The sequence below is a fragment of the Zalophus californianus genome, chromosome 3 (genome assembly GCF_009762305.2).
Source record: "Zalophus californianus isolate mZalCal1 chromosome 3, mZalCal1.pri.v2, whole genome shotgun sequence".
Classification (NCBI taxonomy): Eukaryota; Metazoa; Chordata; class Mammalia; order Carnivora; family Otariidae; genus Zalophus; species Zalophus californianus.
Window position 1 is genome coordinate 78,621,160 of NC_045597.1, and position 12,443 is coordinate 78,633,602.

The window sequence follows — 12,443 nt, forward strand, 5'->3', positions numbered from 1 at the left end:
TGTATTCATTTCAAACCACTTTATAATTTCACTTCTAATTTCTTCTTCAAAACAGGGTTATTTAGTAGTATGTTACTTAGTTTTCAATATTTGTGGGTCATCCAGAGACCTTTCAGCTAGATGAAATCTATTGTGATCAGAGAACATACTTTATATGACTTAAATCCTTTTAAATTTATTGAGATTAGTTTTATGGCTCAGAATACCTTCATAAATATTCCTTGTGCACTTAAAAAGAATGTATACTCTCCTCTGGGGGTCCGGGGTGGGGCAGTGTTCTATAAATGTCAAATAGGAAACTGGTTGAGAGTTTTGCGTAAGTATTCTATATTCTTAATGATTTTCTCTCTACTTGTTCTATCAATTATTTAAGAAAGTTATGGAAATCTCAAATTATATTTGTGAATTTGGCTATTTCTCCTTGCAGTTTTATCACATTTCATTTCATATATGTTGAAGTTTTTTTTATTAGGTGCACAAACATTTTGGATTTTTATGTTCTCTTGATGAAGGGACTCCTTTATCATCAATGAGATGAACTTCATCCTTGATATCATTCTTTGCTGTGAAATCAGGTTTGTTTGATGTTAATATAACCTCTTCTGCTTTCTTTTGTAGGATGTTAGCATGGTATATTTTTCCATCTTTTACTTTTTATTTTTCCATCTTTTTACTTTTAATCCATCTGTGTCTTTAAAGTTTATTTCTTATAGTTAGTATATAGCTGAATTTTGCCTTTTTAAATCTAATCTATCTCTGTTTGGGGATGTTTACACCATTTACTTTTAATGTGATTATTAGTGTGGATAGGTTCACACCTATGATTAGTGATTGACTTAGAGTTTTATACCACACATCTTCAACTTATTGTGATATTATACCACTCTATGGATATATAGTATAAGAACCTTACAATAATATACTTCAATTTATCCCCTTCCAGGTTTATGCTATCGCTGTCATGTATTTTACTTTTACATATGTGATAAAACCTACAGTACATTGTTATTATTTTTGTTTAAACAGTCGATTATCTTTTAAAGAGATTCAAATATGAAAAATCTTACATATTTGCCCATGTAGTTATTTCTGGTGCTCTTCGTTCCTTGGTATAGATCCATATTTCCCTGTGGTATCTTTTTTCTTCTGCCTGAAGGATTTTAAGATTTTAGAATTTTTAACATTAACAAGTAATATTTACAATTAAACATTTCTTATAGTATGGGTCAGCTGATGATCAATTCTTTCAGTTTTTGTATGTCAGAAAAAATCTTCACCTTTGTTTTTGAAATATATTGTTGTTGGGTATATAATTCTTGTTCAAGAGATTTGTTCTTTCAGTAATTTAAAGATGTTACTCTGCTATCTTACTGCTTATATTGTGTCTGAAAAGAAATCTGTCATCCTTAACTTTGTTCCTCTGTATGGAATATGGGTTTGTTTTTTTCTCTTTCAACTGGTTGCTTTTAAGATTTTTCTCTTACCACTAGTTGTCAGCAATTTGGTTATTATGTGCCTTTGTGCAGTGTTTTTGTTTTCACATTTATTATGCTTTAGGTTCACAAAGCATCTTGGATCTTTGTGCTTATAGTTTTTATCACATTTAGAAACTTTCTGGCCATAATTTATTCAAATATTTTTTGTTTCCTCCTCTCCCTCCTCTCTTTTGAGGACTCCAATTATATGTATATTAAGCTGCTTGAAGTTGTCCCACAGCTCACTGCTCTATTCAGTATTTTTTAATTCCCTTTTTCTCTGTCTTCCTTTTAGATAGTTTCTATTGCTATAATTTTGAGTGCACACATCTTCTATTTTGCAATGTCTAGCCTGCCATTAATCCCATCCAATGTATTTTTCATATCACGCATTGTACTTTTTATCTCCAGAAGTCAAGTTTTAATCTTGTGTTGCACGTACCCTGTCCCAAAATTCTTTTAAAATATGGAATATAGTTATAATAGCTATTTCAATTTATTTTTCTGTTCATTCTAAAATATTTGTCAGTTCCACATCAGGTTGAATTGAATGGGTTTTTTCTCCTTCTCATTATGGGGTGTATTTTCCTGCTCCTTTACATGTCTGGTGATTTTAATTGGATGACAAACATTGTGTAGTTTATCTTGCTGGGTGCTAGATATTTTTTATTCCCATAAATTTTATTGAGCCTTTTTCTGGGATGAAGTCGGCTTAAAATAGTTTGATCCTTTCTGGTGTTTCTTGTAAAATACATTAGCTGTGGGGTCCCTGGCTGCCTCAGTTGGTTAAGCATCTGACTTTGGCTCAGGTCATGATCTACAGGTCCTGGGATCCAGTCCCACCTCAGGCTCCCCACTCCCTGTCCTTCTGCCCCTCCCCCTGCTCATGCTGCCTCTGTTTCTCTCTCTCTCAAATAAATAAATAAAATCTTTTTTAAAAATAGAGTCGGTGAAAATAAATAAATAAATAAATAAAATAATAAATAAAATACTTTAGGTGGGACTGCAATCGTATTTGGTCTGAAGCTCATTATTCTTCACAATTGAGGCAAGACCCTTCTGTGTACAGTGCTCTATGAATCTTGAGGTTTTCTAATCTGGCTGGTAGGAAGAGTCACTATTCTTTGTAAGCTCCAAGTACTGTTACCTTTCATCCTTTAGGGTGCTCCTTTCTCTGTCTTCAGGTTATTTCCTTATACTCATGTACTAATCAGTGTACAGCCCCTTTCTAGAGGGCAGTAACTAATCGAATGTATTTATAAATTGGTCATACATTTGTCACATGCTCCTTAATATAGTTCCCTGAGTGTGCTCAGAACCATTGGGTGTGGTTCCCAAATAAGATAGCCTCATGACAAGCCATCACATGTTTCTGAGATAAAAACAGTCACACAGGAATTTTGAAACTTAACTGCTGTTCTAAACTAAAAATATAGACTAATCATTATAAAACATGCCAACAAGGTATGCTAAATGACATCATATTAACTTTATGCATGTTTTATTTTTCAGAGACATTTTTTAATTCAAAGTCAAACCAAGAATGAATTCCTTTGGGAACAATTTTAAGCACCCAGTTGAATGAAAACCAAAAGATCTCCAAATGGCTTAAGTCCCTTATTTAAAGTACCTGCTTTAAGAGATGGTATTCTGCTTCAAACCACATCCTGGTCCTCTTCTCCAAGAAGAAGTAATATTTTATATAAGAAGAAAAACTTAAGACAATTAGTTTATCACACTTTTTCAAGGGGTAGGCATAAGCCAAGCGAGTCAATATATAGTCATATTGTATATGAAAACAAATTTTAACCATTCTGTTTTTATTTTCATAATCCCTAGAATACAGTATATATCAATAACTGCTTGCTGAATAAATTAATGAATTTCAATGAAAATTCCCTTCCTTTAAATTTTGGTCAGATTTTAAATCATCCATTGGGTATTATATAAACATATTGAAAACCCATAGGTTTATCTAAGAATAAAACTCAATAGCTGAAAGATTTTTAAAAGTTTGTTAAAAATAAAAGCACCAAATATGAGCCATGACTACAAAAAAATGACTTTTAATTATTCAAACTACAGTAATACCTCCATTATTTCTATTTTATTTTTAGTTTTCCTATAATCTAAGCTTCTGCTACTTGAAAAAAAAAAATATGACCCAAGCATCTATAGTAACCAGCTAATTAGGACATAGAACAACTAATCTGAGATGCAGTTTCAGCCATTTAAGAATACATTTAGGACCACATGGAACACAGAATAGGGCCATGGCTCATGGATATGAGCTAGATGTGACAAAACTGTGTTTTCAGGCAGGTTAATTCCTTTCCTTCAACAGGAAGCATTGTTAAAATAATGCAACTCTTCCACATAGTATCTATATATTAAAAGCAATAAGCATTTTGCATCTGGAACCAAATGAAAGCTCTGAGACAGAGCATAGTAGAATTCAGCCTTCTTGCTTGGAAATAAGCCAGGAGGAAGAAACAGGAAGCATATATATATAGGCACATTAGAGTCACCACAAAATTAAAAAGTTGCTTCTCTGAAGTAGATCTTCAAAAGAAATAGCCTGATTTCTAACTTTTCACCCATTTACCCAAGAGTCATTTATAACTTGAATCTATCTCACTTCGGATATCAGGTGAATGGCAGCATCATAGAAATGTCCTGCCCTTAGATCTTATCCAACCAGGGACAATCTTGATGTATCTCCTGAAGGGTGGAGAATTTCTCCCCTTGCCAATATGCCCTGCTTTGAGTACTGCTCTAATTCAATTAGCCCTCATTTCCTAAGCCAGATTTGGTATCATAAACCTCTTCTGGGAAAATTCCAAAGACCATCCAACACATTCTATCAGTTCTATTTATTCTGTACCATGCACCTAAACACGTGTACTCTTTAAATGTGGAATAGGGAGAAGGAGAGCCAAGAGAGTGGGAAGTCAAGGTACCCCTATAACAGAAAAGGAGATTGAAGCAAGCAACAAGGAAACCAGAAGCTGAGTAACCACAGATTTGTGATTCTGATGAAGACAAACAATGAAAGATGGATAATTTCATCTCTCTGCTATTAAAGCTATGGTTATATACCCATTTATAGTTTAGTGAGATGAATTCTATGGGAAATAAAGTATTTTCCATAGCTCCTTAGTTCTTTTAGCTTCACTGAGTTCTGGTACCCTTAAAAGACCTCACAAATCTAAAACTCATAAACTTTTAGAATTCCATTGCCTTTTCCTTTGGATTTTCCTAAAGAAGGAAAAATGAAACAGTGTCTGTTCTGGTCTTGGTTTTCTTTCAAACGAAATCAATTTACTGTCAAGAAGGAGCTCATCTTTTTTTTTTTTTTAAGATTTTATTTATTTATTTGACAGAGACATAGCAAGAGAGGGAACACAAGCAGGGGGAGTGGGAGAGGGAGAAGCAGGCTTCATGCCGAGCAGGGAGCCCCATGCAGGACCGGATCCTAGAACCCTGGGATCATGACCTGAGCCAAAGGCAGACGCTTAATGACTGAGCCACCCAGTCACCCCAAGAAGGAGCTCATCTACTGAAAAAAATCTGTATCATCAAGTCTAAGAACTCTCTTAAAATGCTTAAAACAATAGGATTTGAATGGGGTTGCCTCTGAGTTTTTATATTTTAGTGTAAACTGACGTAGTTGAAGAAAATTAAGTTCATGGAATATTACCAATGTTGTCCTAATTACCTTACAATGTGGACATTCCAGTCCTATAGTATCTTAAACAAGTACTGTATGTTTGTATAATCATTGACATAGAACCTAGCCTGGTATTTAGGATCAGAATGTCTGGGTTTTTTCTCTATTATATCCTCAACACTGTTCCATGTTATATAACAGTTGTTCAATATATTGAAAGAGTGAAGTGTATATTTTAAAAATTATGTTATAGGGGCGCCTGGGTGGCACAGTCAGTTAAGCTATGGACTCTTGGTTTTGGCTCAGGTCCTGATATCAGGGTCTGGAATTGAGTCCCAGGTGGGACTCCACACTCCGAAGGGAGTCTACTTGAGATTCTCTCTCTCTACCCCTCTCCCTGTGCCCCTCCGCTCCCCGTTCTCTCTCTCTCTCAAATAAGTCTTTTTTATTTTTTTCAAATAAATCTTTTTTTAAAAATTATGTTATATTGTACCTTTTTATTATCCTATATTTTCATCGCTATTATATTGTGGATTTTGCCTGTGATGTCAGGCAAATGTGAGGGGGAAAACCGAAGTGAGTAACACTAACAAAAACGAATAGAGTCACCTTCCTCTGGATAGAAATCAAGAGTAACCAGCAAAAGAGCGTTCTTCTAAGTATGGCCTCAGAAAGTACAGGGCAACAGAGCTGATCCAATTCAAAAACTGATTCTGGTCATCTCCATGAACCGATGCCCCTCCCCAAGGACTAGGAAACCCTCCAAGACCAGCGCTGGCCAATCAACCAGCACTCTTTATATCTTCAGGCTCAGTCACAGGCATCCAGGAAATATCAGTAAAAGATGAGTCCAGATTCTCCAAGTACAAAGCACTTTTTCGACCCAGTTAGAATGCGAGCGACTACAGCTCTCTTTCTGTACCTCCTATCACCTTTTGTATTTCACCTTAGCCATCACCAGCCATAAGTCTGTACTGGGCACACTCTGTCCCGCAGCCCCTGGTACTCTCCTTACGCCGTGTTCATCCAGTATACCAGGACACCTGTTTGTTGAAATTCCAAGTGTGCCATCAGGAATTGGGTCTATTTATTGCTGATGCCATTTCCCTACAATAAAACGAAGGAAGGGGACGGGGAGGGGACGAGGAAGGGAAAGAAAAAGAGAGGGAGGGAAAGAGACTTTGGTCAACCACAGAATAAAGAGATGTTCAGAGTATGGCTTCCTTCTGAAAGAAGAGTTAGAATTCCGATATTGGCACAGACTAGGAAACGCCCTCTTGCCATTAGTTGGAAACAAGAGTCTCACAGAGCTGTCATTTAGCCTGTACACATGCGTATCCTAGAAGCCAGAGGCCACAGCCAGGTGGAGCTGACAGAATGTTTTGCAACATCCCACAAAATGGTTAGGAAAAAGCCTGCATGACTGTTTTTAAAAATAAGTGTCTCCAAGCTGGGCCATGAACACCGTCCACAATGCTTGTCCCTCCCCTTGGTGAGGAGGGCAGGACCAATTGTTCAGCTTTGAATGTCTTCATTACGCTTTTTAACTCTTTAGTTCCCGGTATCAAATGTTCCTGGCTAAGTCCACTAATAACAATGAGAATCATAACCAAAATTGCATATATCAGTAGAAGGATCTTCAGAAGGGACAGGAAAAAAAAAAAGAGCCGGTTACAAGTGCAGCCTGCCAAGGGCTGTTGAGATATTTGGTATGCCTACAGTTATTTTCAATTAAAATTAAGTTGTAAAAACGTTTTCCAAGATATCAGATGGAATGTAATTGGTGGGTAATAACAACTCTAAGGATTTTCTTTGACCATTAACCAAAATAACAAAGAGACCTCACTTTGGTGTTTCATTTGCCTCCCTGGTAGCCGTCACAATAATCATCCAAACTTAGAGCCAAATGGCTCTCAACCTGATGACTAAGCCAGTATAGAAGCAAGAGGGAGCATTCACATTAAGAATACTCATTTTCACTTTCTTTCCAAAGAAAATGAAACACGAGGTTATTTCTTATTTCCACACGGTCCTGTCTAGTGAAGAAAATGTTACATCAAAAAATGCTTGTAGATGATGGATGTTAACTAAAGTTATCATGGGGATGCAAGTAAAATCATTACGCTGTACACCTTAAACTTAGACAGTGATGCATATCCGTCTTATCTTACTAAAACTGGGGACCAAATTCTCCCATAGACCCAAGAGAAAGCAGTCGCCAAAGCACACTGGAAGTAAAAGGTAGAAATCTCGCTCCCAGCCACTGTTCACACTCTGGTGACCACACCTGTTGTGTCCAGGGCCACGGCACAGAGCTGAATCCCAGAATTGGGGGCTATATGCTGAAGGAAGCAGGCACTGTTTATTCTCATACTTCCTCCCCCGTTCCACTTTTAACAATAATATATCAATTCTAAACTGTGACACGTCTATGGACGGACCCACAGGGCATTATGTGGCATATATAACACATGTACACACACATGCACCCGAGGGGGGCCGGTGGCTCGCACAACTTTTGAATCCATCTGGCGTATTTCCCCACCCCCGCGATTTCATTGCTCTCTCCTGCAAGTGACCACAAACAGTGGATCTAAATTCAGCACATTTCAAGGTCAAATGATGCAGCAAACAGAATTTGACCTCAAACAATATGCCTTTGTCCGTTCACCCATCCACGTAAATGTGTGCACACACTGCATTTTGCTCACTGCGAGTTCATAAATCTTTATCCCAGATTACTCGTTTCTTCATCTAATGCTTACAGAAAAGAAAAAAAACATCTGGATGTTTGTTCCTCTGCCTCCAGCCCCCACACCCCCCATCCGCTCAACACACACACAACAGCTGTAAGAGCAAGGAGAGCTTGTTTTCAAAATTCCATTGGTTCATGTAGGCACATAATCTGAAGCAGCTCCAAAATGGACATCGAGTAAAAAATACCAGTTTTCAAAAGTCTGTAATTATGTATTTACACAAATTACATAAGCCTGTATGTATTTACATACAATTACAGATTATCAAGTAAATAACACAACGTTGTAGTGTTAATGAGATGAAATAGAAGGAAAACACCATAAACTAAAGCCATTCATTTATCTACAACACAGGACCTGGCAGAGACAGGTTCCCCAACACTGACCTGGCCTGTCCTTCACACTGCCTGGGGACATTCACGTGACAGATGGGAGGGTGGTTCAGTCCGTGCCCGTTAAGTCTCTAACCAAGGTGCAAGTGCTGCCACCAATAAGACAGTGGTTTGGCTCTCTGAGCGTCTGTTTGTGAAAACTGGACCCACCCATTGCACAGTGGCTCGGAGCTGCCATCCAACGGGCTTGCGGTCTCTTACGACAAGAACCGGATGCAAACCCACTTGCTCTAAAGCCCGACAGGACAATGCCCATGCCAAAACCCTGAGCCATCTACTCTCCCAGAACACTTATTTACATAAATTGCATAAGTCAATATTTATTTATTTACAGACCATTACAGTTTATTGTTTCCATTGCCAAAAGCATATAACATTTTTCTTTAAAAAAAAAAAAAAAAGAAAAAGGTACTAAAACGAAATTAACTCCAAAAGTAGACGTTAAAGTAGCATTTTCTAGGAATGCGTGGAGATTTTAATCTTTTTCACAAATTGGTTGCTTTCGTTTAGGCCGATTACCTAGCATCTCATGCTACTTCAAGATTACTTTTGGCTACCTCCTAAAACCAGTTTCTTCAGTGCTAAGTATTGTTACCTATGACATCCTAGAAACCTGCTTCTTCCCTGTGGTCAGATGTTTAATGTTTTCAGCCAAAAATATCAAATGCCTTTTGGAAAAACTAAAGCCTGAATATGTGCACATTTTAGCAGCAGCAAAGGGTTAAGTAATAAATAAGAATACTATATCTTGGAATTAAATGCAGTTTCTGTTTCGAAAGTTAAAGAAAAAAAACCCAAGAAAATAAATGAAGAGGACATTCTGAGTTTATCATAAATCAACTATTTTACATCGCTTCTGTCCCCTCCCCCCAAATATTTCTTAATTCCAAAGGTTAGACTTAGTTTTTCCTTAATGCACATCAGCAGGAGGGCTCTGCTACATACTCGAACTTGGATTATAGAAGGGCCACATGTGCTCATGGCAATAAGTCATGCGCTTCTACTTCCAAACAGCTTTAACTCAACAGTGACATACTTTTATTTTTCATAAAGAATGTGCATCAGAGCAAAACAAAGTTGGAATATTAAATTTTAAAATTAGTTACATAAATCCCAACACAATTTTTTAACTGTCACTTTCAATTTCCCAACATAACTGGCTAGAAAGTGTTATATGTGGTATGTGAATTTGTTATAAATTCCTTTTTCTTAAATATTGCTTTAAGAATTTGGCTCTTTCCTCCTTAGTATATAGTAAGAAATAGTCTTCCTTGCCCAAGGGCAAGTTCCAAAATTATTGCTACTAAAGAAATATGTATTCTTATGCTTTTCAGCATAAAATGTTATAAAAGCCTTGTAAAAGATATTCTATATAGTAACCTCCCCTCTTAAAAAAAACTGAGTGCTTGTGAGGACCATTTTTAAAAAAAATACAGTCAACAAGTGTAATACTTTCCCCCTCATTGTCATTACTGATAAAGATTTATTAGTTTCATTTTGCAAGTTTTACTTGAAGGGTGCTATTATGTATTACGATGGTTCACACCAAAAGCAATTTTCTATAAAAGATGTTACATTGACCTCTATGGTGCTTGTATAATGTCATATTTGATAGTGCACAAATAAAAAGTCTCCAAGAATGATCCTGTTTAATCTGACTCTGTCCCTTTAAAAAATTTAAAAAAAAAATCTGTGCTAAGTTTTTTTTTTTTCTTTTTGAGGATTCTAAATCAGTACAATGTTTGATGTTAGTCCTGTTGTCCTGGAGATCAACTAAAATAAAAGCATAGTTATTGTTCAGCTTTGGTATATTCTGCAATAGGTTTAAACACATAGGATATATACCAACCCTTATATTTTCCAACCGTGAAGTTACAGTGATGGAATAAGTCACTTATGAGAGAGGAAATATTACAGACACAGAATAAAAGTTTGAGACCCAGTTTTTCTTTAATCCTCTGGGATAAGCTAGGAAACAAGCAGTCTGAAGAGTGAATACTCAGTGTCATGAATGATGTGCATAAGTTTACAATAATATGGGCACAAAAGAGATTGTCGCCTTTAGTACATTAGGGTCATTAGAATTTCTCATATCCATGCACCGTTATATTTACTTGCATGAATTTACCACAGGTTCGTAGCGGACTTTGCCATTTAATGCTTACAGAGCCTAAAGCTTCCAAAATGCCTATCTGGCCTGTACATATTTCATTAAAAATAAACTCTATATAATAAATAAATATATAAAATAAATAAAATGTTGCCTTTGGAATTTCTATAAATAAATTTAACTTTTTTTTTATTTTTATTTATTTATTTTTTTTTTAATTTTTACTAAGAGGTCTTTGCTTTAAATTCACCGGGATGGAACCAGTGAGCATTAACTGAAAAAGTCTCTTAAGTAAGACTGCACCCTCCATGCCTTTGAAAATGCAGCGTACCCTTGCGCAGGCCACCAGCCAAAATCCTGATGAGTCGAAGTATGGCAGCTGTGCTGATACAAGATGAAGTACAACTGATCAAAAATGTAAAAGCGCGTCTAAATCCCAGCATGCATCAGGCCGCGGTCCTCTCTGCTTCTGCTTCTCTCTTCCATCTCCCCTGCTCCTCATCCACGCACACACTCACACCCCCGCTCAGTCTCCCTCTCCTCCTCTCACAATAAATCAAGCAAGTGGGCAGCGGCGGTCCTCCAGGAGGACAAGCCTGTTTAAGTGCAGAACAAAATCAGCATGTTCCCATCCAAGCCTCCATCGTACATTATGCATGCGGCAAAGTTTGGCAACTGTGGAGCTGGTGTGATGACACAGCTAATCAATAAGAACCCACTGCGTGAAACCTTTATAGTGGTTACTTTTTTAAGGGCTCAAGTGAAGAAATTGTCTTTGTCAACTTTGGCTTAGAATATCCTTATATAGTTCAGGTACTTTGTCGGGGTCCACTGGTCTAGGTAAAAAATGTGTGAATTTCTGGTGCCGTTTAGTCCTCGTTCCTTCTCTTGGGGTCCCGTCTTTATTTAATGCAACATAGTATCGCCTTCCAGTGTCCACGTGTTTATACAGATTCGAAGAGTACGTGTTATACCAGTTTTCTTCAAACTGTTCTCTGAATACACACTCTTGGGTTAGTTTCTCCTGTTAAAACAAACAAACAAACAAATCAGCATTTTCCAAAATAGCTACTTTCTGTTTTTAAAGCAATATCCAATCGCGACACAATATAACTCTGGTGAGAAAATACTGATTTTAACCCATGTTAACCATTGTGACGTATTTTGCAAAAAGTGCCTGACTGTATAAATTTAACTACATTCTAATTGTTTTCCATACCGACTGAAGTTCAAAAGATTGCAAACGTTTTCTAGATTTTTTTCGTATGTCCATTATTTGAACAAGCCCGACAGACAAAGGACGACCAATGCTATGAGTTGTTCCCATTTTTACTGCAGCAATTAGGACAGTGACCATCCTGCGAGGTAGAGCCTTCGCTGAAGGGAAAAGTTCAGATAACTGCCTCATCTTTAATATATGCTTTATAAAGTACTTGCAATATAGACCAACATTCTCAACACCAGCACTGTGGTCAGATACCTTCTGCCCTCTGAAGTAGGATAGTTGCAAATTTGCAATTTCCAACCCTTTAAAATTCTGATCCAGAAAGTCTGGAAATACGCATTTTTAACAGGCCTTTGGGGGAATTCTGATGCAGTTAATCCATGGTCCACATTTCAAGATAGAATGCTTTCTGTGTGACTGAGTCTTCCTGAAGACAAAGAAGTAAAAACAATTGTTGTAGCGCTCCTACTTAAAAATGTATTGCACCTCTCCCTCCACCTGAGCTTTATGAAACTCTAGGTCCCATTTAACCGCATGCCCCAGGGTTCCTGCAGCCATGTGTCTCCTGGACAGAAGTCATGACCAGAAACAACATACGCCTCACATCCCAGAACCAAGAGCACACCCAAGCCACAAAAGCTGTCCCCTGGAGAAACAAGGCAATGGGACTAGTAGCCTCTTTGCTCTTCTCACCACTAGGCCACAACTTCTCAAATCAATAGCTTCCTCGACGGTACTTTTAAAACATGAACACAAAATGACCTTTAAAAATATTCCCCTTGCTCTTGCTCATCTGGCAACTTACATAAATAAGA

The 12,443-nt window shown here is 37.2% G+C and overlaps 1 protein-coding gene across 1 annotated transcript in view; it reads right to left on the bottom strand.

The window, feature by feature from the left end:
* Window positions 1–10,626: 10,626 nt before the first annotated feature.
* FGF9 (fibroblast growth factor 9) overlaps window positions 10,627–12,443 on the bottom strand; it is a 30,170-nt gene continuing 28,353 nt past the window's right edge. Inside the window, exon 3 of the mRNA XM_027587980.1 lies at window positions 10,627–11,427. Within this exon, the coding sequence (XP_027443781.1) occupies window positions 11,182–11,427 (246 nt within the window). The 3' untranslated portion in view covers window positions 10,627–11,181. The remainder of the gene's footprint in view (window positions 11,428–12,443) is intronic.